Here is a 24773-nt window from a genome sequence, read left to right on the forward strand (position 1 = left end):
GTTTAAAGTAAATCAATCATGTCTTCTCTGTTTTCAACCACCACCACCAGGTGCCACTGAGCAAGGCACTGACTCCACAGCGTCCGACAGGCTTTAACAAAACCATGCAAGGTTTGCAATTACCTCACCAGAAGAAACAAAGTGATAAGACTGGACTGGCACCAGAAAAAAAAAACAGATGAGTCTGTTATTGATTGCTACTCATTAAAACAAATGAGGAGCTCATTCAGAAATGCAGGCTGTGTTTGTGCTAATGTAAACAGTGGGTTTTAAAGCTCCCATTACAAGAGCTGTTCTCATAGTGGTGATTAGGTTAATGCTGAGAAACATTCAGCTTGACACACCCATGTACGCAGCACAAATACCTGCTCCATCCAGAATACAAAGCATGAGCAGTACTGTCACTGCGAGGAGAGACACTTTTACCAGACCGTTCAGACAGAAGCAGCTGAAGATCATGAATCATTTCACATTGTCTGACGTTTCCTTTACCTGTGATGTTGTAGAAGTAGTCGAAACAGTTGAGGTTCAGGCTGCAGGGCTCCTCGTCAGTCGTGTCCGGACACTGCCTCCCCACACTGGGCGAGCGCAGGGTGTAAGTTGTCCGCACTCGATTCTTAGTTCTGGTACAGGGCTGAAACAAAGACTCCTCATTAACATCTAGAGCATTTAGGCATGCATACATGATTAAACAGTCCATACTGCCGAGAATGATATAAACTGAATACAGCCACATCACTGAGTTGGAACCAAGTCGTAGAGCTTCTGCCATGTTAATGTCCATTTTATGTTTCGTGGACATTAAAATAGTTAATTGTGTGAATTCTGGATTACTTCCTGGTATAATTGGACACAATTAATTTAAGATTTCTTGTTGTACCATTATACAGTCTGCACACGCCTGGTCCTTTGGGAAAAAACTAAGATCCTTCCCTTCCTCTCTTTCCTGGCATTCCCAGAATGTGGAGTTTGAGTTTTTATCCAGCGGGAAATGGCAGGACATTCTGCTGGAACGGTAAAGTACCAGATTCTATTCAGTCACTGCTTGCAGAGGAGAGAAAATAACAGCCTTTGAATAACTCCATCCCTGGCACAATGAATAAAACATGTGAGAGGCCCCGCTGGTGCCACTGCAGATTCCATGTAGAGAATGGAATTGTGGGAAGTCAGTGTGTCAAGCACTTTGGGAGAGAATGGGGTGTGATTAACAATAGCCAGGGTGCTACTGTGAGAACAGCAGGTAAAACCAGAGCAGTTAAATGGCTTTTTACAGGAATCAGAGTTGTCGGAGGCGGAGGAGCTGAACACGATGTTCTGACGCCTTTAACATGTTTTTGCAAAAATGAGAACAAAGATTGTGTATGTGTTGTCGCCTGTAGGTGTGAGCTTTGTTGCTGTGATGAAACCGGGGGTCAGAGTCTCTTCACAAATCTCAGTTTGTAAGGTCTTCGTATTTCAGTGAGCTGTCTCAGGTGGTAATATAAAGGAAGATAAACTCCAGGTTTGATTCAGTTTCTCCTTAACATTAAAGCTGAAATGAACGTTTCTGAAATTCAATTCAAATCAATTAGAGTTTTACCATCAAACTGGATCATAAATTAATATGTTCCTAAAAATATAGCGTATTATGCTCAGCTTACAGTTATCTGCCAAATGAAAATGACACATTATTGGTCATATTTTTAGCCTGCACTATGTTTACCACTGCTGGAATTTATGCAGATGTGTGAGTGTGTATCATGAAATGTAAATTTGGAAACCTGCTCAGTCTGTGTCTTTATCATAAATCATCTTCCATCCCTGCTGAATGCACAGTGAGTACAGTGTAATATGGCAGATATATAAGCCATTTTCTCCCGCTTCCCAGTTCATATATCTCTTTTATTCCTCCTTGGTGGACAAGAAATAACCTGTTGACAAAGATTCACACAGTGCTCAAAATAATACAGTGCAGCTACACTTTGAATTCCTTAAGCCTCAGAAAAAACATTTCTGACAAGAAAAAGATATCAAGATAAATCTCAGTGGGTTTCGCTGATGCTCCCATATCTACTCTGTGCCAGGCAGCTGAGCTCCTGCTTTCTGCTCTCACCAGGCTGCAGCGGCTCCAGGGGCCCCAGTCACTGAGGACACAATCTTCTGGGCAGGGCAGTCGGCTCTCCCTGGCTCCCAGGGGCATCTCCTCTGGATCACATAGGTAGTCCTCCACGGGCTCCGATGGCCCGTCTATGGTGTTCAGCATGCATCTGTGGGAATGGAAGGGAAACATACTGAAACAGACCTTATTTTTAGCAAAGCAGATATTCTGCTTCAGAGAACAAAAGAGATGTTTGATACTTGACAAGCTACAGTATGTGCTTCTCACGCACTAGGAGTTCAATTTTTCAAAAAAGATAAAAAGTACAACCTCCTGGCTATAGTTAAAAGATTACACTAAATAAACAGATACAGAACATTATTTTTATGCATGTGTTTTTATTTTCATCTGAATTTTGGCCTCTCACAACACATTTTTAGAGTTTTCTCATCCAAATTACGGCTGTTTACACTCCAGTAGACACAATAAAGAGGAGGCCACAATTTTCACTCATCATTTCACTGGTTCGGAAAAACAAAACTTAGCTGTGGTCATTACAGTTTTTATTCACTGTGACTGCACATCAGCTATTTTAGCACCGAACCACCAGGAATCTTGGAAATGTGCTAAATGTCACTACAAGGGGGTACGGAGGTAATATGTTGTCTACCAGTCACATCCTGTACCTGTTTAGTTGTGTATGTGCTTGTATGTGTTTGTATGTAGTTTGTGAGTGTGTGTATGATAATTTACTTGTTTTAGAGAACCAAGAGGTTTTGTTTCATATGTCTAAGAAACCATCTACTTACTTTTTATTTAGATTATTTTATTAATATTGTGTAGAACATAAATGTAAAAGTCTGAATTCCACCTGTAAAGATCTGTCATTGAGATTTTACTGTCAGCTAACCCATAATAGACAGGTTAGCCGCGTAATTGAATTGTCATTGTTATGTTTTTCCAAAAGCATGAAACTTTATAAAATAATTAATTAACCCTTCAATCTACATTAACAATAAGAGACATGTATAACACAAACAGGACAGTCTGAGAAATACCTGACTTTTCTTGTCTGGACGCCTTCACCACAGTTCTCTTTCAAGTCCACGTTACTGACTTTCCACACACTCCAGGGCTCGGCCACCCACACATACTGATTACAGTCACTCTGACATGGCACCACCTCATATACCTGAGGGCAGAATAACCTTATTTGTGTTCTTAACATGCTCTTCATATCACAGACACTGTTAAATTCACACAGCAGGAGTTTCAGTTTTAAATGTTCTTATATAAAAAGATAAGCCTTGATGGGTGGGGCAAGTGACAATCATGATTTGTGTGGTCATGAGAAAAAGAAAAAGTGTGTGGTCTGCAGAATTAATTTTTTCATACATATTTCATCTTTTTTTTTTTAGAAAGTTTTGCCTAATACGCAGTGATTCTTTGGCTCAGCTCTCTGAGGTTTAACTCAGCCAGCGAGATTATTTCTGCTCCCAGAGCAGCTCTGCATCTGACAAAGTCTGTATAACTAGAAGTCCAATCCACCACAGTACCCTGTTTACTTACAGTGAGAATACTGCGACTGTGTACATCTATTTGTCTGTGACCCACTGACATCGGTGACATTTCACATCTGTGACTACATTACAAATAGCAGAGGAAAGTAGCTCTTACCTGGGCCTGTAGCAGAGTCATATCCAGAGAGCAATGGAGTGGATTAAAGGAAGACAGATGGATTAATGAACACATGCCAACTGTTCATATAACGCAGAACCTATGATAAATGCAACATTTTAGACGAAGTAAACAGAAAAGCCTCTGGTATAAATGTCTGTGTGAACAGGCCAGCACACACACACACCACCAGACACAGATCAACACAACCTTAATCTGCATTTGCTCATATTCATGGACCTGAAAGCAGTTCATTTTTAAAAATGATCTAAACCTTAAGGAATCAACTGGCCCAAACTGTCTGGACCTCGTCCACCATAATAAAAACAGTGGATAGGCTCCATTTATAGCAGGCAGCAATAATGAGGGAAAGGTAAAGCCCTGCAGACACAACCTTATTATTCATTAATAACTATTATTTTCTCCACTCTATGTAATTATATGCATCACCCTTGTAATTATAACTATATTGTAGCACAGTCCATAAATATACTTCCACCCTGGAACGTTTCAGTTTTGGTGTACGTACCTGGTTGATGTGATCTAGTTTGGGACACGGTCGCCCACCGTTGTAAGGCTTCTCTCTCAGCCACTTAGAGCGAACCTTAACTCCGCTGCCACAGGACTTGCTGCAGCGTGACCAGTTGGACCATTCACTGAGTTTACAGTCTGAAGGGCAGGGGATGATGCACGCCTCTTCAATGTAACCTGAAAGATGGACAAACACGACCGTGTTAGTGGGAATCAAATGTAATTTTATGGTGGTACTTCTGGTGTTTGGATTCTAACTGTCTAATGTGATTATTATTTGTGAACATCACAAGAAATACTCAAAAGACAAAGTGAGGATTTACTGCGTTTCAAGCTGTCAGTTGTTGGAGAAGTCTCTTATATAATATTACAAATGGAACAAGCATTCACCAGAAAAATGACTCTCAAGAAATTAGCTTTGAAAGTAAATCTGTGTTCTCCCTGCAGCCCAGCACCAGGATCTTAGACACCTTGAAAGGAAAACATCCATGACTGTTTCTTGAATATCGTTTTCTTTCTCCTGTATGAAACTACATTCGTTCATTTTCCCAGAGCTTAGTTTTTCATGTCGATCTAACAAACAACTATTAAAGTTAAAGGACTCTTTAAATGAGAACTTTCCCATCTGTAAGAGCACAGAAACCTATTACCGTTAGTTTATAAACTTATCTAAATGCACTTATTGATTTTTAGCCCAGTGGAATGAAAACAGGATCCACATCCATAGGCCTCATTTTAATGTCTGCTATATAAAAGCCTAAGAACATAGCAAGGCAGTGGCAGGTTCTAGCAGCAAGCTTCACTCTTTCAGTCCTTCTTCCTCAGCTCATAGGGTCACGCCACAGTCATCAGGGCAGGTTTTAACCATCTCGTGTGGCTTGTTAGTTGTGCTGTGTTTTTGGTATTTCTTCATCTCTGGGCTGTGATTTCCTCTGAGCTTGTTTTTTTTTCAGTACACAGGTCAAATGTGTTGAAAGACCCTATTCTTCCAAACCTTTAACTCTGTACAAAACAACATTTTTCCCATGATTCTTTTCCCTAGCTTAGAGCAAGCCTGTTTCGTAGATGGAACCTAATACAGTGCATCTTTCTGGCTTATGTAACAAGCTCTGGCCTGTAAATCGGTTTAGCATTTGATTAAGAAAATCGATGGGGTGAATGAGCCGGGAAAGTGGGGTGTCTCATTGAGTGCCTTACCACTTCCACCTTCTGATGTGGGCTCTTTCAGTCTGCTCTGCTTTTAGTTAGAGACATGTGGTGCTCCACTGACTGACAGGCCTGCTGTAAACACACTCCCCACTATAGCGAGGAATCCCACGCAGCCCAGTCAGTCCTTACAAATCACTGTTGTCAGTGTATCATGTGAGTATTTCTCTCTTTTCTGAACCTGGGAAAAGCCTGGATGAGCGCATATGTTTCTCTGTAGCACCATCAAGCTTGGCAGTGACAAAATGAACTACTGGGTACAAGCTGGTCACTGAGCTCTGCTGGAGCAAATAGGGGATAACTAAAGGCGGCAGCAGTAGTCATTCATATTATTTGTTCTGAATTTCTGAACAATGTTCCATTATTGATTTGAGCAAGTGACATCCCAGTCTCAAAGCCAGGTCATGTTCAGCCCCAGAAAATAACGGCTTTAAAATAAATAAATGAAGAAATAAAATCATAACTACAGCGTTTGGCTGCATTGGAGTGCTATTGAGAATTTAAAACACTGCCAATAAAGTCTAGTCTGGGTAATGAATTCAAGCGTCTAATGTTTATCTGACATTAGAACACAGCACAGCTATAAATACAGTGAGAGGATCCCACAGCTTGGGAAAGAGCCTGATGACTTTATAAAGGTAAACAGTAAAATTATGCAATTCATGTTGCTAAGCTGCTAAACTAAGTTGGTCAAACCCAGCATAAAGATGAGTGTGACATTTTTGCCAGATGATTTAGATTTTTATCACAGCAGTGACAGTGTGTTGTCAATTTTCTGAAGAGAATGTTTTTTACTTGTGTGGTGACCATTTCTTTCACTTAGGCTTTATAAGGTCACTGGCAATAATGGTTGTTGTACTGATGTTTTTTTGTTGATGCGGTGCAGATGTTGGTCCGACCACAGCCTCAGCACAGATGATGACGATAGAGGATTGTGGTGATGGTAGATAACAATGTATGGACGTGAGTGAGTCTATTAATGAGTCTGACAAACGAAGAAAAATAAAGTTTCCTTACACTTAAACTAATGTCACACTCACATGAGTCCTTTCAGAATAGATACAAGCCACTGTTTGCCTAAAGACACTTGAGTTAGATGGATAGTTGTGGCTTAAACCTGGACTTTAAGCTTGGCTCAGCTGGAGAGGATGGTTGAAGGGTGAACCATCCACCCACTCTGCTGGCCAAAAACTGAGCAGTAAGATTCCTTCAAGCTAATATGATTATAAAATAACAACTCCTCTTAATCCAGTCAGGACTAGAGTTCTGGCAGCACTTTGACACCAACAGTGGCATAATGATCCTCTCCGTACACATGCATGTACACACACACTCCTGCTTGACCTCCGTACACCCTGGAGCCCCTGAGTCTAGACAGCATCTCTACATGGGTTCAGCCTTTTTTCTGCAATAAGCTTCATCACCTTCAGCCTCCCACTGTAGCCCCGTCAGACAAGTCCACTTATTCTAAATCATGACAGAGTCATTAGAGGGTCCCTGACAGTGCAAACGCTACAGCGCCTCAGCCTGCAGTTCACTTGCAGTTGAACTGATATAAATGTGTTCTGTTTCTTTCCAAGCTGAGTGAGATTTTTGGGTTGACTCCAGGTAGGAGATCACTCCTGTTGCCTTTAGGATTCAGCCTGCGATCTGGCACATGTCTCTGCTGTAGTTCCCAAAGCAGTTGTCACTGCAGCAAGAAGCTTTCCTAACCACTGACTGCCCAGCTTCCCCTGAAATGTTAACAGTTCCCCTGCCCAACTAGCCCCTGAACCCAAGCGACACCTGGGATGTGGACTGAAATGGCACTAGAATGAGAAAAGCTTTCCAGATACAAACTAAATCTGTCAACATTTACAACACAACCGTGAAAACTGTGAAAACTGATAATTAATTAATTTTAAACATGTTCTGCTATTTTATCTCGGCACATACAAGACCTTACTTGCCTTTCTTGCATTTTGATAGCATCTTTAAACTTGAAAGGGAGAAACTGATGCAGAAATAGAAGACAACCACATTATGTGGCAAATATGGTTCAGAAGATTAAAAACCTGCACACTGATCCACTGGCCAAATTCCCTGAAGCTCAATACTGTAGCTTCTTTCAATCCCTGGCATTTATCCCAGAGACTTTCTAAACTCAGTCACATTTTAGTCTTTTCAAATTTGTAGAAATTGCTTTCATAAGTAAGAAAATAAATCTGGAGTTGCAGTAGGCGCAGCTGGGTTAAAAACTGGATGGGCCATGACATGAGACCAAGCAGTTTGTTACAAAAATGTATGTTATGAGTATGTTATGCTAATTCCTGGGATCACAGAAAATAACTAGAGGAATGAGTCGCCAAAAGCCTGAATGACCCCTTTGCTGTGTATTACTGACATTATCAGACACTGGTCTTAGTCCTCAGACCTTCACAGCACATTGCTAACAGGCTGTAACACTCAGCACAACATTAGCTCAAGTATATGGCGTAGGCTCAGCAAGATGTTCGGCCTTCAGCCGTGACCTTCATGGCCCCCTACAGCGAGTGCATTCCCTCCTCCTTCACCACGTCCTGCTAAGACGAGGCCGGTGTCCTCTGAGCCATCATGTAATATTAAGTTATAGCAAAGGCCAAAGCATCATCAATCAATTGTAGTCATTTAGATAATACATGAGTAATGTCAAATACATAGCACATAGCAGACTTATTACAATACTTCCCTATGACTGGGCCGTGGCTTTTGACACAGTGTCGTGGTATTTTATCATTCAAACAATGAATTTAGATTCTTGTTGAGTAGCTACTTACCTCTGGACACTGAATTGTTTGATTCATAGTTATACTGTTGAGTACAGTTCACTTTAATACATATGTCTAAACGTATCATTACACCACAATCTTTACTTGACAAGTTTGTGTTTTTTGTTTCACTCTAGTGCAACACAAACATGACGTCAGTTCTAACTTACATTTTTATGGTGGGCCAACATAATTTTAATCACTGTCTTGAATTAGTATGTTGAGTCTCGACTCCCCTGCATCTCAGTTTTGACTTTGTCTGGACTATACTGAACATGACAACATACTAATTAGATCTTCTTGTTGCTGACTTGTCATCAGTGCTCGGAACTAATAGAATCAGGACTTTGTCATTTGGATGTTACCCGCTTCTTGTTCTGTAGATTATTAGATCCCTAAAAGCTGAGTTTGATTGTACAGCTAATGTAAAATCCTGTGCTAACTCAAATGTGCTCTCAGGAAAAGGGCAGATTCAGACATATCCTCCCTCATGACATTTGCTCCTCCTCATTGAGGAACAAGGCCATCACAAAACACAGTTCAATGTACACGTTTAATGATAATCCCATTTTTGCTGTTGCTGTCTGTGCAATATGTGACTAACAATGGCACAGTTTGTCTGATTGACATCATGGCCGAGGGCACTGTCAGCTGCACAGATGAAGGACCGTGTCTCCTTCTCCATGCAGTTCAAAAGTGATGATGGCTGCAATGGTACAGAAACTAAAGGAAGGGGTGGCTAAGAGAACAGGGAATGAGTGACTGAATAAAGGTGATAAAAGAGACTTTTAATGATATGTCTGAGATCCACACTCACTAACACCAACCCTCACAAGTGTGTTTTTGTGTGTACCTCAAGGAACATTTCCTTCCTCTAAGCTCAGTGATGCTTGAAGATGAATGCATGGATGCACACACATACACCAATATTCATATAGGTGTAAAAACACACTGACACACACACACACACAAGCCCATCCTTACGATGTGCTCTTGTCACACCCACATTCAGATTATCTGACGCATATCTGAATCTGTGACTCACACAAGGAGACTAAAATCATGTTTATATATGCACAACACTGATGTATTCATTTGAACATCTCCCGCATTCTATTTCACAGCAATTTCACAAGGAGTTTCTGAGCCCAGATTCTTTGCTTGAAGTATTCTGGATCTAAGATAAGACTCTACAACAAGGAAACAAATGATTCTGACAGGAGTGTGCCAGAAAAAGGCCTGCTTACGTGAAATTAAGTATTCAAAATCAGTCGCTAACCTCCATGGGAGAGGCTCTTGTAGGTGCACAAACAAAATCTTTTCTTTCAGATGAATATTTAACAGAACAAAAAGTTATTCTTGCATCTGCAGCATTCCAGTGTGCTACAGTATGTTTCTCACCTGCAACAGAGATTGAAAAGTAAATCTGATTTACTACATCTCAAGACTTGTACTTCCTTAATCCAGGTCTGTGTCAGAGGTGACTACATCATCAGAGGTCAAATTGTGGCTTTGCACTTTTCAATTTTTTGATGAGTCATAAAAACATGACTTTCAGCCTCTTCCCACCTCCAGCACACATCAGAAAAGCAAAGGTGGGGTCTGTGCTAAACTAGCTCATTAGCACCCCCAATAAGCTTGCTAATGCTACAGAGTGTGACACAAAGAGGCAAACCAGGTTTTTGTCAATGTGTATCATAAAACTTAATCCTTACAAACTCACCAAAACTAACACCGACTCTTAATGTCTTCCAACCATCATGTACTGCTTAACCCGGAGGATCTGGGGGTCTGGACCCATCTCTACTGATATAGCATCATGCAAGCACCTGATTCCTCCTGATCTCAGAAGCTAAGCAGGGCTGGGCCTGGTTAGTGCTTCGATGGGAGACTGCCTGGGAATACCAAGTGTTGTACTTTCTCTCTCCTGTAGTTTATGCTCTCTGTACCATCCGCAGGTGTCCCTGGTCCTGGAGCTGTAAATTACTGATGTGCAGTTACTGGCCCCACCAACCTGCACATTGTTTATTTGTTGTTTATTGTTGTTGTTCTTCTCTCTCTGCTCTATCCACTCACCCCAACCAGTGGAGGCAGATGGCCGCCCAAACTGAGCATGGTTCTGCTGAAGGTTTCTTCTGTTAAAGGGATTTTTTCCTCTCCACTGTCACCAAATGCTGCTCATAAGGGTATTTGTTGGGTTTCTATGTGAAGTGTCTTGAGATGGTTCTATTGTATTGTCTTGCCTTTGGTGCTATACAAATAAACTGAATTGAAGCCCAGCTGACAATGGGTGAGAGGCGGAGTACATAGTGGATTTCACAAACAAATCTAACCATGTGGGAATGAACACACAACCAGTCTGTGCTACAGCCCCTCAGTAACCAAGCAGAATTCAGATGTGAACCCGAGCTATTTTTCCTTAAGTGTTCTAAATCCATATTATCGGAGTGGCAGCTCAGAGTGATTTGTTAAACTCACCGTGGCTGTTGCAGCGCAAGGTCTCTACCAGCCTGTTGTCCTGGTCGTAGCACACCATGGCCTGGTAGCGGTAGCCCTGTCCACACTCCTTGATGTCTCCCTGGACCTTCATCCCCAGGGTGCTCTCCACTCTGCCTCCTTCTGGCAGAATGCAGTCTGACCAGTTCCCCACTGGCTGGGCGTTGTACTTGTCACAGGGGCAGTACTGGGTCTCGCTCAGAGGGTACATTTGTGTGTTCTTGCACTTGTCTTTCCTCTTGCTCCTCCCTAAGGAGAGGAAAAGAACAGAGATGAGCCAAACTGCTTTTGCAGAGGTGACTCCAAAAGTCTGCTGGTGTGGGTGTATTTATGTCCATTAGGCTGAAGTGGCTGTGACTCCTAACGATTTGCTGGAGCTGCTTTCAAGACTGTGTTTAGTCACTGAAAAAAGGCTGGATGCTACAGGAGTTGCTGCCCTCCTGTTCATGCATCCCAAATGTATAGAGGGGGGCGGGGGTCCGGCAGCTCCTCATGATAGACTATGCTGACAAGACTGTTTCAAACAGAGAGCTCTTTTACAGAAACAGCTTGACATTTTTTTATCCTCAGACAAGTCGAGCATCGTTAATCACAGATCACCAAGCAAAGGAACTTTTTTCTTGGGGAAGTCAATCATTAGGAGTTGTCACAGTGATCATCAAGCAGTGAACAGTTTAATGTGAGTTTTCTGTGTTTGCTTGATCCAGTTTAATTCAATGGCAGATTTGGTATTTTACCCGAACTGATAAACAAAGAGTTAGTGTAACACAAAAATACAGCCAGAGACAAAAAGAGTAGCATTCATTTCTGATCGACTCATGAGTCTCCACAGGAAATACAGCTTTAGAGCACATGCACCTTCCATTTAAGTTCACTGTTGATCTGTTGAAGTATAGTATAGTGTGACCTGTGCAACAGACTGATTATAAATGATAACTTGCCTGTTGCCCTCTGTCGAGCTTTGGTCCTCTGTCCTGCTCACACTCAGTAGAAGCCGGTTGGCGTTGCACAATGTACAAACTTCTCATTTCCCAAATCCCAATTCACATATGCACGGCCCTCCTCCCTGTGGTAACACTAAGACCTATTTAACCACCTCTTCAAAGAGAGTTTATATGCATTACATGACCGCTCCACTCTTTTACACTCAGGTGAATGGATGAAAAGACACTCAACTTTCCCATCAGGGGAAAATAAAGCCATTCAAATCCACTTTCTCACAGTTTAAAGTTGACTTTTCCCTCCCCAGTAACTGCTTATGGAGGTGCACTAATGCACTGCACCACTCTTGTCAGTTTGCTTTTATGACTGTGATGTACAAGGCAACTGTCTGGGGATTCGCTGTTGGATAGCATATTGCAGATATGTGACTTTAATCCCACTGGACCCGGCAAAATCAATCTAAATAGATTTATGAGTGTGTGTTTAACTTTATTACTAGTCTCTGGGGGCACTGCCCACCAACATCACCCCCTCACCAACACTTAAACTACAGTGCAAACGGGTTCATCTAAAAAGAGTTCACAACAACCGCCCATGTTTATGTAGTGCCATGCTCTGTTCTTACCTATCAATGCCCTCTTTCTAGTGCGGACCCCCACACAGTCAGCTGTGCAGGACGAGAACTTGGACCAGTTGGTCAGCTGGCAGTCATCCTGGCAGGGGAGCTGACAGCGCTGAGTGATGGCAGGCATGGCCTTGGCAAATTTCAGACACTCAGTGATGTCGGCCTGTGTCCCGTCCAGCTGGCGACAGGACACAGCTGGAAGAATCGGAGGAAGTGAGGTCATAAAGGCTCCATTATATTGTTTAAGACATATGCATTTCAGTTGGTTTGAAGCCCACAAATCAATTCTTGTCCTGCTGTTCTTTCTTCTTTCACTAAAGGCTGTTACTTGCATTGCTGCAATATTTCATTTTTCTGGTGACGCAGACGTTCTGCAGGGCTGTTCCTCTACAGAGAAATCAATCTCTAAGCACATTTTTGCTGAATCCCCATGGGCACTGTTACTGGTTTGGAAAGCCTCTGTCTGGGTGTGCGTGAGGTCAGGGCTTATTTTGTGTGTGTATGTGCAAAAGTAGGAGAGAGAAGCATATGCTGTGTGTTTAATAGTGCCACTACAGTGTTGTTTAAGGACAGCCTCTCTCCAAACAGCAAAATACACTGTCAGAAAACACAGAACAGAAAAGACATTGTGTCTTGTTTGGTTTAAGTCAATGACAAAATTATTTCTGCCATTTACAAATGTCAGAGGTGTGAAAACAAGTGCAGAAGGGCCTGGAAATCAGCTGTCACATGGTATCATATCAGTGAACAGCTGCACAGAATCTGGAACAATGTGATGAGTCTGAGGTGTAATATCTTATTCTCCTAAATAAAGCAGTTCTTCTGTCTGTTAATGTAAGCTAGTGAAGAGGATGCAGAAATATAAACACTGTACTCGAGCTGGAACATAATGAAACTGATCATTCTGCATGACCCCCTGAAATTAGATTTTTATGAAAGCCTCCCAGGAATACAGGGTACATCCATCATCTATAAAAGGCAGGAGGAAATATGCTTTTAAAAAATAAGAGACACAACTCAAGCTGGAGGATCTGGATCATTTTCAATGTGGACTAAAAACCCACCAGTTATGGCCTGGTTTATATGTAGTCTTACCATTTTTATGATTCTCTTTTATGATAGTTCTGTCCTTTCTATTAATAATGCCATCAGACATATTTTGAATTGCATTTGATGTGTATGAAAGGTGCTATTATAAATAAAGCGTGAAGCCCATCTGAACAGGTGGTTGGGCTGTCTATGCTGTAGGACAGGTGCAGCATCTTCTCCTAAATTTCAACAAGAGACACTTGATTAAAATTGCATGACAAGAGTCTGAGGTGAAAAAAAGCCACAAACAAACTGTCAAACGAGTCTCAAGAGGCACTGGGATCAGTTGTGAACACATTTCCTTGCCAAATTTAGGAAGATTACAAAAAATAAATATAATGTAAAATAACCAGTTGTTGATGTTTTGGGGATGTCAGCTCCAGTTTGGGATCAGTGTGAGGATTTGATGTAGTAAATTGGCCTTTTCTCTAAACCTTAGCGCAAACCTTGTGGCCAGGCTCCAGATGCATCGCAATGAGCTACAATTTAATATACGGTGATTAGGAAGGGCTTAGTGAAGATGCAAAGTGAAACAGGAGATGAAGAGACGGGTTTCTGAACCTCTTGTTTGTAGACCTGGTCCACAGGTCTCTTGAGCACCAGGGCTGTCCTGTCTGAGGAACCAGGGCACCAGCTGACATTTCCTCCACTTGTGGGTTTTCCACCTGGAAGAAATTAGGACGGGAACAGTCAGTGTTGATGATTATATCACCAACCTGCACTTCAGTCAGCCAGTGAGCAACAGAATCCTGTGTACACATTAGGGCTGATATATCATTAGTTTTTCAGTCATAAATCATGATTATTTTCTATAAATTAACCACAAGCTGGAGCTAAAGATTGTACCAAACATTATAACTAACTGATCTTGTTTCGACATTAATAGAAACAGATAAAATAATGGAGTTGTTTCATGTTGAGGAAGAAAAAAGTCAGATCAACTCAGCAGATCAGCTCACATTTACTCAGATATTACAGTAGCAGCTTACGTCACATAACTCTGTAACATCTAAATTCCTTGACATTTAAAGCTGATGTTACAAATTTTATACCAGAGTACAATCCAAAGAGAAACTTGTGGCTCAGAGTGGCTATCTCTTAAAGTACTCCTGGCTTGTAGCAGGAAAGCTATCCACAAGAGGCTTGGACAGCAACTGTCGATGTAAAACTGCATGGAGAAAATGACCTTTACTATAAGACTGTAAAATACAGAAAAGACCAGTCTATATTCAGTCCTGTGTAAAATGTCACTACAAAAATGTCACAGTCTGGAATTGAGGAATTGACTTTTTAAATGATACATATAATGAAATTCTTACAAAATAATCCATTTTCATGGCAGGATTAACCTGTTAAGGAGCTTCAAATATTTACTGTGAGGATTCACATGATGTCAATAAAACTAGAGTGTGACATATGTTCACAAGGCAGGGACAGATAATAAGCTATTACTGCAGCACCCACCTTGCTCCATACTGTATTCCAGTCCTGCAAATAGGGTAATGTGCTTGTAAATAAATTAATTGCCACAAACAGTTGAGATGGATGAACCTGTGGCTTCTGGGGGCCCTGGGCAGGTGCTCACTTTCCCCAGTCAATCCTGATTAAAGAATTCATTAAAACACACTACACCACATCTACTGCCTCGCAACACCGCTCTCCAGTCCAACCATGCCGAGCCAATGAGTTGGCAAGAAGCACCGAAACTCAAAGCACCAATGTATCAAGCACTTTTTATTACTGTAATTTCAGTTCAATGAGCTAGTTGGTGAACAACCTGCTCATTATGCTGGTCGACAAGAAATAACAAGACTGTGCCTTTTTTTATCAAAATAATTCATCACAAACAAAGAAACATAGACATTAGTGAGTCTGGTGAGATTTACCCAGAATCATTTGCTGTATTAAATAAAGAAGAGGAAGGAGTTTAGGCCAAAAACAGCAAAATGATAAGTAGCTTGTGCTCCCAGAGTTTGTGTTCACTCTCTCTCTGGACCTTCTGCAGGTGTCCCTGGTCCTGGAGCTGTACATTGCTGATCTACAGTTACTGGCCCCAGCAGCCTGCACATTGTTTATTTGTTGTTTATTGTTGCTGTTTTTCTCTCTCCTCTATCCACTCACCCCAACCGGTCGAGGCAGATGGCCGCCCAAACTGAGCCTGGTTCTGTTGAGTTTTTCCTCTCCACTGTTGCCAAAGGCTGCTCATAAACGATGTGTTGAGTTTCTAAGTCCCTTGAGATGATTTTATTGTGTTTTGGCACTATACAGATGAACTGAATTGAACTGAATTACGTCTCAAGGTTTTTACCACTTAATAATCCACTTAAACTTAAAAACATGCAGTTTGCCAAAACCAGCATTATCTATTATTATAATGCTTTTACCTGAAACCTGGACAGACTTTGGGGACCTCACAGTCCCTCTCCTCCTCCAGCAGCTCAGGACAGTCCTGTCCTCCGTTGGATGGCAGCTGGATGATAAGACGTTTCCTTGATTGCTTTCTCTTCACAGCATTACCAGCTGAACAGACACAGACAGTTATTGAATTAAAATAAGAAATGTCTGCATGGCAAAGTGATGAGAAAAATGTCAAAATGATAAGCTAGGCTGCTCCGTTAATAGTCCTTGAAGAATAGACTTGAAGACTACTAATGCCAAATCTAATTGGATCGCCACTGTAGATAACGCACGTCTGATTATTTGTGATATCAAGCCCACAACAATGATGCAGAAAAATCCTGTTAGACCTTGAAATTGATTCAGATGTAATTTATGGTATTTACACATGTGGGGATGCACTCAAGAAGTTCATTAAGATGATACAAGTCCCTGGATAGTCCCGAACCTACTTTTAAACCGTTGGTTGTGGGTGGTGAGTAATTCTCTGTACAAGGTGAAGATATCAACAGCATCACATTAAAATTCAGAACCACTGGTACAGCAAGCTCAGAATGGAGAGATTTATGCCACAGTGTCATATGAGAAGGTTATCAAAATATGGACGATAATAATTTTCAGTCATAAATCAATATAATGTATTTGCCCCTGCTCAGAGGCTGGGGTAACGTCTGCCTGACAGAGGTGACCTCATCTGGATATTTTTTTTCTCCACAGCATGAGAACAACAACAATGGCACGCACTTGCTGTCACTTGTAGCTGCGGGAGAGTCGTTTTGCCGGTCGCACAAAAAGAGATCATCCCTAAGGTTGTCTTACATACCACTCTGTCAAATTAATTTGTGTTTAGTTTTTCCACACAGTCAATTTAAACTCTGTATATTGTACTTTTAGGCTGGGAAAGAGTCATTTTTGTGTATTTGATTATTATTGAAATTACAAACTCAGTCAGTCTATTTTCACACTAGGAACTGTAAAACTACCAAACCAAAACTGAAAACTACATTAAATTCAACAAACCTGTAATAAAACTGTTTGGCACATCTAACAAAGGGAAATAAAACCCTGAATGTTAAATAACAAGGACTCCTTTTCAGTGATCTGTATCACAGCTGGATCGTCTCTTTACAGGAGGTTGTCTTTCCACCCTACCTTCATCACAATTAAGAGGACATGGTGTCCAGTCACTGAATGGGGTCACGATACAGTCTTTCTTGCAGGGCAGCTGACACGGTCGCACCGTATTGGGCCGTGGACCGTCTGGACACCTAGAGCAGGACACAAAAAACACACAGCGCGGCCGTGGAGTAACACTGCTGGGAAATCTTTACACATTCACCGAAACAAAACTGGTCTGAGGCCAAAAAACAGCAGCAGATTCACGGCATCAGCATCAGACTAGGAAAGACTCTATTTTATTTATATCTAAAATCAATGGGTGTTGAACAAGAACATCAGGTATAACTCTCCAGCTCTTTGGAGGGAATTGTATAACACCCGAACACATCGTTTGGATACCTGGCCGTTTTAAAACTGCACCAGAAATTTCATTGAAAATCAGAATATAATGCAGGAGTAGAGCCTGTTCACTTTTACACTCACAGCAAGCAACAATTTAGAAAGAGACAAACGCTCAGTGCACAGTGAGCAGGAAGAGGCGCTGGCAACAGCAAGATAAAGACACAGTCAGAAAAATACAGCACAAGCGTTTGTGTAAGTCGCCACACTGAGCCCATAAAAATATATGGTCAAGAATCTTTTAATAACACTTACATTTATAAGACCAATACGTTTCGCTCAGTGCTTCAATGGCCTTATGAAAAGGCACCTTTTCATAATTAAAAGATCACTGAACTACAGTATATTATTATGGGCCATGTGTGCTGCAAAGTGTAAAACTCCAGTGACTTTCATACAGAAAGGACTCAACTGTCAAAAATATAAACCATGCATTCAAGCTTAATAAAGATCTCTGTAGTGGTTTAGCACACTAACCATCTGGGTATTGCTTGAATACAGAATGTAATTATTTGAGGCACAATCTAGGGCAATAAAAACTGATGAATACCTTCGTAATCACATCCAGTTTATGACTGATGTATGCCATCTGGCTGACAGTACTTGAAAGATACAGAGAATATCTCCCAACAGAGCAATGTAGGCATCAGAGGAAATGTTTAGCAGATCTACGTGTGGACAGTTTACATTCATTTCTTTCTGCCGAGGAAGCCATAAAACACAGAGCTCTTTAAGGCTAAAACCAGCAGAAACTCCACTGTTTAACTGGATTGTGCTGTCACTGAGGGATAATCCTTCTGGTGACACAGAATACAGGGTCAAGCAGTGTTTTTTTTCCAAGGGTTCAGGCATTTAAGCACCTAGAGACCCCTGTGCATACTACTGGATAAAGATTAATAGGTCGAGATAGACCTGCTGGAAGTCATCTTGCAATCTGATCTCTGCAACATTGCATCCCTGGTCTTGCAGTGGGATGTTGCCGCTCTGTTTCCTCATCCTATGGCTGACACACCGATCATCTGGCTCAGGTTTAATGTTGCTAAGGCTGAGTGTTCTCCTCTGGGCGTTGCTTCATCCTGGTTAGCATGGTGTTATTAGGGAAGCGATAGGGGGCCTCACAGGCAAAATGTAATAATGTAACTGCTACACAAGGAGAGATTTATTTTTAATACCAATAGAGCTAAATCCCTCTTGAGTGGAACAAATCCTCTGGTGTCGTCATACAAGTGAATGGCTCCCAGGCAGAAAAAAGAAAAGGAAAAAAAAAAAAAAAAACTGGGGAGACACATTTACATTCTCTAATGCTCATCTGCGTAAAGAAATGAACAGGGGTCCCTCTCGAAGTCACTTCAGCAGGATACAGGGCTGTTCTGGTCCAACCTGTGAAACGACCACAGAACAGTCTCTACACTAGACCTCTGTGTTAACAATGATTTTATCAGTTTATATATACATGCATATTAAACCTGGAGTCTCTAGTGATCAAGAAGCTCTTTATCAAGAGAAACCTGGCACAGAATGAAGTTTGGAGACAAAAATAGAAATGAAGAAATTTGCAATACCTAATTACAATAAAAGTGCCTACAAAACACAGATAAGAATTTATTATATAAGCAATATAATAAGCAGGAGACTGCAGGCTTATGAATCAAAGTTATTTAAGAAACACAAAATAAACTTTTCTTCACACACCTAATAGTTCAGCCTCAAAGTATTCATCAAAGAGGTAGCACAGCAGATGAAATAAGTGATCAGTTACTAACAGAGTTGTTTTAATCTGCAGTTAAAGGATTAAAGGTACAATATGTGAAAATTTTAGCAGCACCTAGTGGTGAGACTGCAGAATGCAACCTTCTGAGCAGATCACATCATACCCCACAGTCTGTTTCCAGGCATGAGGGCAGATACAGTGGCTGTCACCTTTAAAACGAAATGTGATTCCCTGTATACAGCCAGTGTTTGGTTTGTCCATTCTGGGCTACTGTAGAAACATGGTGGCACAACATGGCTGCCTCAGTGTAAGGAGACCTGCTCCCTATGTAGAGTTACAAGGCTCATTATAAGATTAAGAAAATGTGATGGTTGGTATTTTCCAGTGATTACACACTAATGAACATATTTATGAATATCATATTCTATTTCTGCTAATAGATTGATCTAAATACCACACAACCTTTAAATGTAATATTTATCAAATACATAATAGAATATCAGCTTGTTACCTATGAAGCTCAGTCGTTAGCTGTTTGTAAACTTTAAATAATCCCCTCAAATCTAAATCTAATTTCTAAAATGAATACAGGGATTATATTTAACTTATTTACTGATTCTTGATTCCTTCCAAATCTGCCTCAGTGATGCAGCTCTACAATATAAGATGCTTTGACACCAAGACCTCTTTGACAAAAACTGCAAATGTCTGAGGATGAACTACAATTTAACGCTCAGATCTTCAAAGCACGTGAAATAAAACAATATTCCTATTTCGATAAAACACTAAAAATACAACTTGCTTTATGCCTTTGATTCAGATGGAACACACTCTGAATACCAAACCTTAGTGGACTGAAATACACATTTCTGAAGTGAAGTGAAGCTTGCCTTTTAGATTTCACCTTTTCACTCACACACACACACACACACACACACACACACACACACACACACACACACACACACACACACACGCACGAGTAAATGTGTCAGACTGTCCTCAGCAGCAGGGCTGATTGTTGGGTTAAATGCTTAAAACAGACTGTATTCACATTTAGCCGAGAAGAAAACAGGTTTGTCCTGATTGAATTATGACTGCTGTCTGTCAGAGGCAGGTGGAAACATTAGGGAGGAGGTCAGGCTGTATGGCCGGGCATACTAAGTGACTTCGACTGGCTTTTTCACAGCCTGTCTCTGACTGACAGCAAACATTGGTTTTCTTCAAGAGTAACTACAATGTTTCCTGAGCATTACCAAACATTTGGGGCCTAAAACTAATCTGTCCTTAAACCTGCACTAACTGATCAACAAGTTTTATCCATGGATGTGAATGTGAAGTGTGACAAGTGTCTTCAAGACCATGGAGATGCTGAATAAGATCAGCTGGTGCAGTAAAGACTGAATGGATAGTCACGTCTGTCTCCAAGTCTGACACCTATATTTAGGTTTGTGTGGACTTGAATTGCTTTACATATAGCACAATGAGTTGACTCATATCAGGTTTCCACTCATTTTGGCGTAATTTTATTATGGCTCTGCTAATCATGGGTATTATCCAAATTTAGGTGATTAAAATGTAATCGCAGTCCAGTTTCTGTAGAAAAAAAAAACACACACACACACACTGTTGACAGAACATAATACCAGCCAGAAAACATGCAGCACAATGCTTGGCTAAAAGCTCTGTCGGTGGGGGTGTGAATCTAGTTGTAATATTGTCATTTATGCATTTTTCTTATTATGTATACATTTTGCTCATCCACTGTTTTCCTCCTTTGTTTCTCTTGTTTTCATGTTTGTCTTTAATATTCAATTATTTTTTTTTCTTTGGTTGTCACATTGACTTTACTGTTCTTTTGTAGACAAAAGGATTATTTACCAGGCGCTTGGGGTATTTTATCCTTACTGCATTATTTTCTCCTCTGCATTTTTTTTCTTTCTATGTCTTCACTTGTGTTTTCTCAATAAGGAAATGCAGTGCACTGAGATGAATGAAGCTATCCACTATCTCATAATGATGTTTAAATGTCATGATTTGCAGCGAGGCGAAGATACACACAACATGGCACTGGGAGCTTGTCCCAAAGCACGACATTAAGATGAGCAGCCAGGCTAACGCTTATGTTTTGCTTGCTGCTATTAGCGTGTTGAATAATCTGTTCGGCAAGAGGCTGTTTTCGAAAAATGAGCAGATGGTTGAGCGGGATCAAGAGAGAAGATTCAAAGCAAAGAACTGTCAGTAGTTTTAAGAGAGTACACACAAAAAACAAGGTCTGGTGGGAAAAGATAAGGCCTAATTAATTTCATTATCAAAATTACGGACTATAAAACAAGAACACTATTTGTTTAATTTAGCATAAATCGCCTGCAGTTCTTCAAGGACCCTTTCTGTGGTGTCTTCGGCCTCCGTCTCAAGGGCTTTTAGCTATCTATCACAGTCAAAAACAGGGAGTAAACACAAGCTCCATTAGAAAACACGGCAGGGGCATGATTGACTGGGCCTAATACAGCTACTGTTGAACATCATAACCATGAATCATTCAGTTTCCTTTTTCACAAATTCCACAGCATCAATTTGATTATACAAACACACATTTCGCACTATTCAGCACACAGAGTGTCAGAATCAATAAGCAGACCTTGTTGTTTTTTCCTCACACCACAACAGCTTTCTCGATAGGATGGTAGCAGCCCAAGCCTGAGGCACTGACACATTTGTTTCTGCTGTGCCTCTCAATTCTACTGGCCCCTGACAGTCAGTGTTTATGTGTGTGTATGTGTTATTTGTATGTGTGTGTGTGTGACATGCACTTGGTGAGGTTCACTGCCTGAGGCTGCAGGAGGAAGACAGCTCAGATACATCTGTGAACGAGACAGGGCACATCTGCATATGAAGGGTGCAGGCAGCCATGTTTGTTTCTTCTGCTGGGATCTCATGGGTGCACTGATCAAGAATACCTGCCAGTTGGACTCTGCCAGATGAAGACATGCAGGGCAGGAAAGAACAACTGTATCCAGTCACTCTTCAGCACTAGGCTAGAAAACGCTGCATCTGAGCAACAGATGGCCAGGACACCGGAGCGGTTTCATCTTTCTGCTGCTGCTTTGGTCAAAACATGTTTAAACCAAGGTCTTAGGAAAAGTGAAATGCATGCCACTGTGCTCTGTAAATCTACAGGGTAATACAGTGCACAGCGTCAAAACTTCTCGAAAGAAGGCACTTTAACCTTTGCACAACTACAGAGAGGTGACAAATTAAAAGGAAACCTGAATAAATGAGTGGAGAAACTCACAAATCACGTTATATTCTTCTTCACATAAACCAGATATCCAGCTGAACACCTATGGGAGTCTTCAGAGTGACACGTTAGACAATGCTCTCTATCTCCATCAGCATCACAAAACCAAATCTGGAAATACCCTTTGAAATAATAGCGTTTAATTCACAGACTTGGAGATTCTAAGGCCAAAGAGCATCAATGCTGTGGTGGAGTTTAATTTAGCACGTGAATATCACAGCTGTAAAACACTCTCATCTATCTCGTTTATCATTGTCTCTTAATCTGCTGATTCTTTTCTTTTTGCTCGACCATTCAGTTTATGAGAAGCAAGGGCATCGTATTATTATACAGTACTCAAAGGCCTGGGATTAGAACATTTGTGGCATTTTTCATGCAGAATGGCTTAAATTTGACAGAATAGTGGGCAATAATTTCTTGCCTTTTGTGAATTATCTCAGGGTGACACTTCTGGCATACACTACACAGCAATTAAAGGGATAATTTTTCATCTTCATGTTTGTCAATCCATTTTTGGGTCCTAGATGTTCAGATCAGTACAGGAATTAAATGTTTGTCTGAAAGCGTTATTGTCTGTTAATTAAATGTCTTCCTGGTGCTCCTGCTGGTTGAGAACAGATGATTCAGCCTTTTAGGAGTTCTGTTGAGGTTGATTATTATAGTGCCGAATGCAAGGTGCAAACAAAGTAACATCAGCTGCAGCCAAATGTTTTGTGATTCTGAGGAGTCTGGGATACATGCCATTGTGGTGTGTCACATTTGCACAAATAAAACACTGAAAACTACAGTTTCCTCACAGTAAAAACACAGCAATTAATGAGCATCCTGTTAAAACAATGAGTTCCTCAAAATAAAGGACGGAAAATGGAATTTGGCCTAGAAGGTCATACAACTGCTTCCTGATCTAATGCCTCTACTGCCAAGACATCAGTATTGTGCCGTCCAAACTTTTCCAGATCACTGCTAAAAAAAAAAAAAAACAGAGCCAATTTATGATGGGATTACAATGCTGTGCTTACAGTTCAGTTAGGTTTAGGCACAAACAGGACTTGGGAGGACCTGAGATTAAGTTTGAAATACTTCAATCCTGCATGTACAGTAATATATGTTTGTTATATATTGTTGAAACTGCTTAATGTTACTGCTATTAATCCTAATCATTGGCGTTTATGCTGGGCTTTGGCACCACCTATGTGTTTCATGCATGTAAATCTATACTGTTCCTTTGTGTTGCTCTGTTTTACCAGCCTCGGGACTACAGATGAAAATTAGCAACTATGCTGGCTCATTTACAGTCCGTACACATCTATATGTTATGTTGTTCATTAATGTGCATTGTCTCAAATAAATAAATAAATAAAACAGAGTGTCATATTTTTAAAACGGTTCCTTTCAACATAATAAATGAGTTTTATTGGCTGTGGTGTTGTCTTCTTTTTACAGTGATGCTCATGCATGTTGAGCACAGATAATTTGGCTTCTTCCGGCTGTTAATTGTCTCATGTTGCTTCAAAAACTTGCTTAGCACAGTGTTGATTGCCAGACATCTTTTATAACTGACAAGTGTGGCTAATTGGTAATCAACCTAATAGGACCATTGCAGTTGGCAGCGTTTGTCATTGTGAGTCGAAGAATCAAAGTCATTTCCCCTGGAGGTGTTCAGATTATTTTATATCCTGTATGTGTGTGTGTGTGTATGTGTGTCCTTGTTTGCTTACAGCCTGTTACTGGAGCCCTGCCAGCGACAGTGGCCTGAGGAAAACCCTCCTCAAGACTTTGCACAACAAGTTTAAGGGGCCGTAAAAGGCCATAGTGATGGACACTGAGCCATAGCTGAGAATGAAGAGTCAGAATGAGGGAAGCTTCTTCAGCACCATGGACAGCCCCGCTGGTCCATGAAGACAGGTGACAAGAAGCGTCACAGTGTGAAGAGAGGCTCCTGTTTGACAGCACTCACAGTATCTGTCATTCTCTGCTTTTGCCTCCAGGCAGATGGAAACTATGGCTGTGATGACACATCAACCTTTTTTCTCTGCTCTACGTACAAGTGGACAGTTTTTACTTTGTTGTGTTTTGTCCATTAAGTTCCACACTTCCCAACTAGAAGCAAATTATAATGTGCAAACAACATGTCTCAAGGATTTACATGATTTTAACTTAGGGAACAGTCTTAACAGTATTTTAAGATGCTGGGTTGGGAGCTGGGAATCTTGATAATACAAAGTTCCTGCCAAACTCTGCCAATCCATTTCACTGGGAAACCCAGGATTTTTAGGGTGTGTGCTCTGGTTGTTGAATGGAGAAAGGAAAAGATGCCTCCTCCAAATCTAATCAATGCTAACACACAATTGACATAATTACAGACATGAAATGTCTTTTTACAGCACTAACTGTTACAATGGCAGATTGCAATTCAG

General features: G+C 41.0%; 1 protein-coding gene across 1 annotated transcript in view; it reads right to left on the reverse strand.

Annotated features, from left to right (window-relative positions):
* Window positions 1–24773, reverse strand: part of thsd7ab (thrombospondin, type I, domain containing 7Ab) — a 119586-nt gene that overhangs the window by 27058 nt on the left and 67755 nt on the right. Inside the window, exons 9-18 of the mRNA XM_026317399.1 lie at window positions 16979–17094; window positions 15814–15949; window positions 13991–14094; window positions 12341–12535; window positions 10756–11022; window positions 4284–4462; window positions 3755–3760; window positions 3136–3269; window positions 2093–2246; window positions 493–634 (exon numbers count right to left, since the gene is read on the reverse strand). Of these exons, the coding sequence (XP_026173184.1) occupies window positions 493–634; window positions 2093–2246; window positions 3136–3269; window positions 3755–3760; window positions 4284–4462; window positions 10756–11022; window positions 12341–12535; window positions 13991–14094; window positions 15814–15949; window positions 16979–17094 (1433 nt within the window). The remainder of the gene's footprint in view (window positions 1–492; window positions 635–2092; window positions 2247–3135; window positions 3270–3754; window positions 3761–4283; window positions 4463–10755; window positions 11023–12340; window positions 12536–13990; window positions 14095–15813; window positions 15950–16978; window positions 17095–24773) is intronic.

The sequence above is a fragment of the Mastacembelus armatus genome, chromosome 16, assembly GCF_900324485.2.
Source record: "Mastacembelus armatus chromosome 16, fMasArm1.2, whole genome shotgun sequence".
NCBI lineage: Eukaryota > Metazoa > Chordata > Actinopteri > Synbranchiformes > Mastacembelidae > Mastacembelus > Mastacembelus armatus.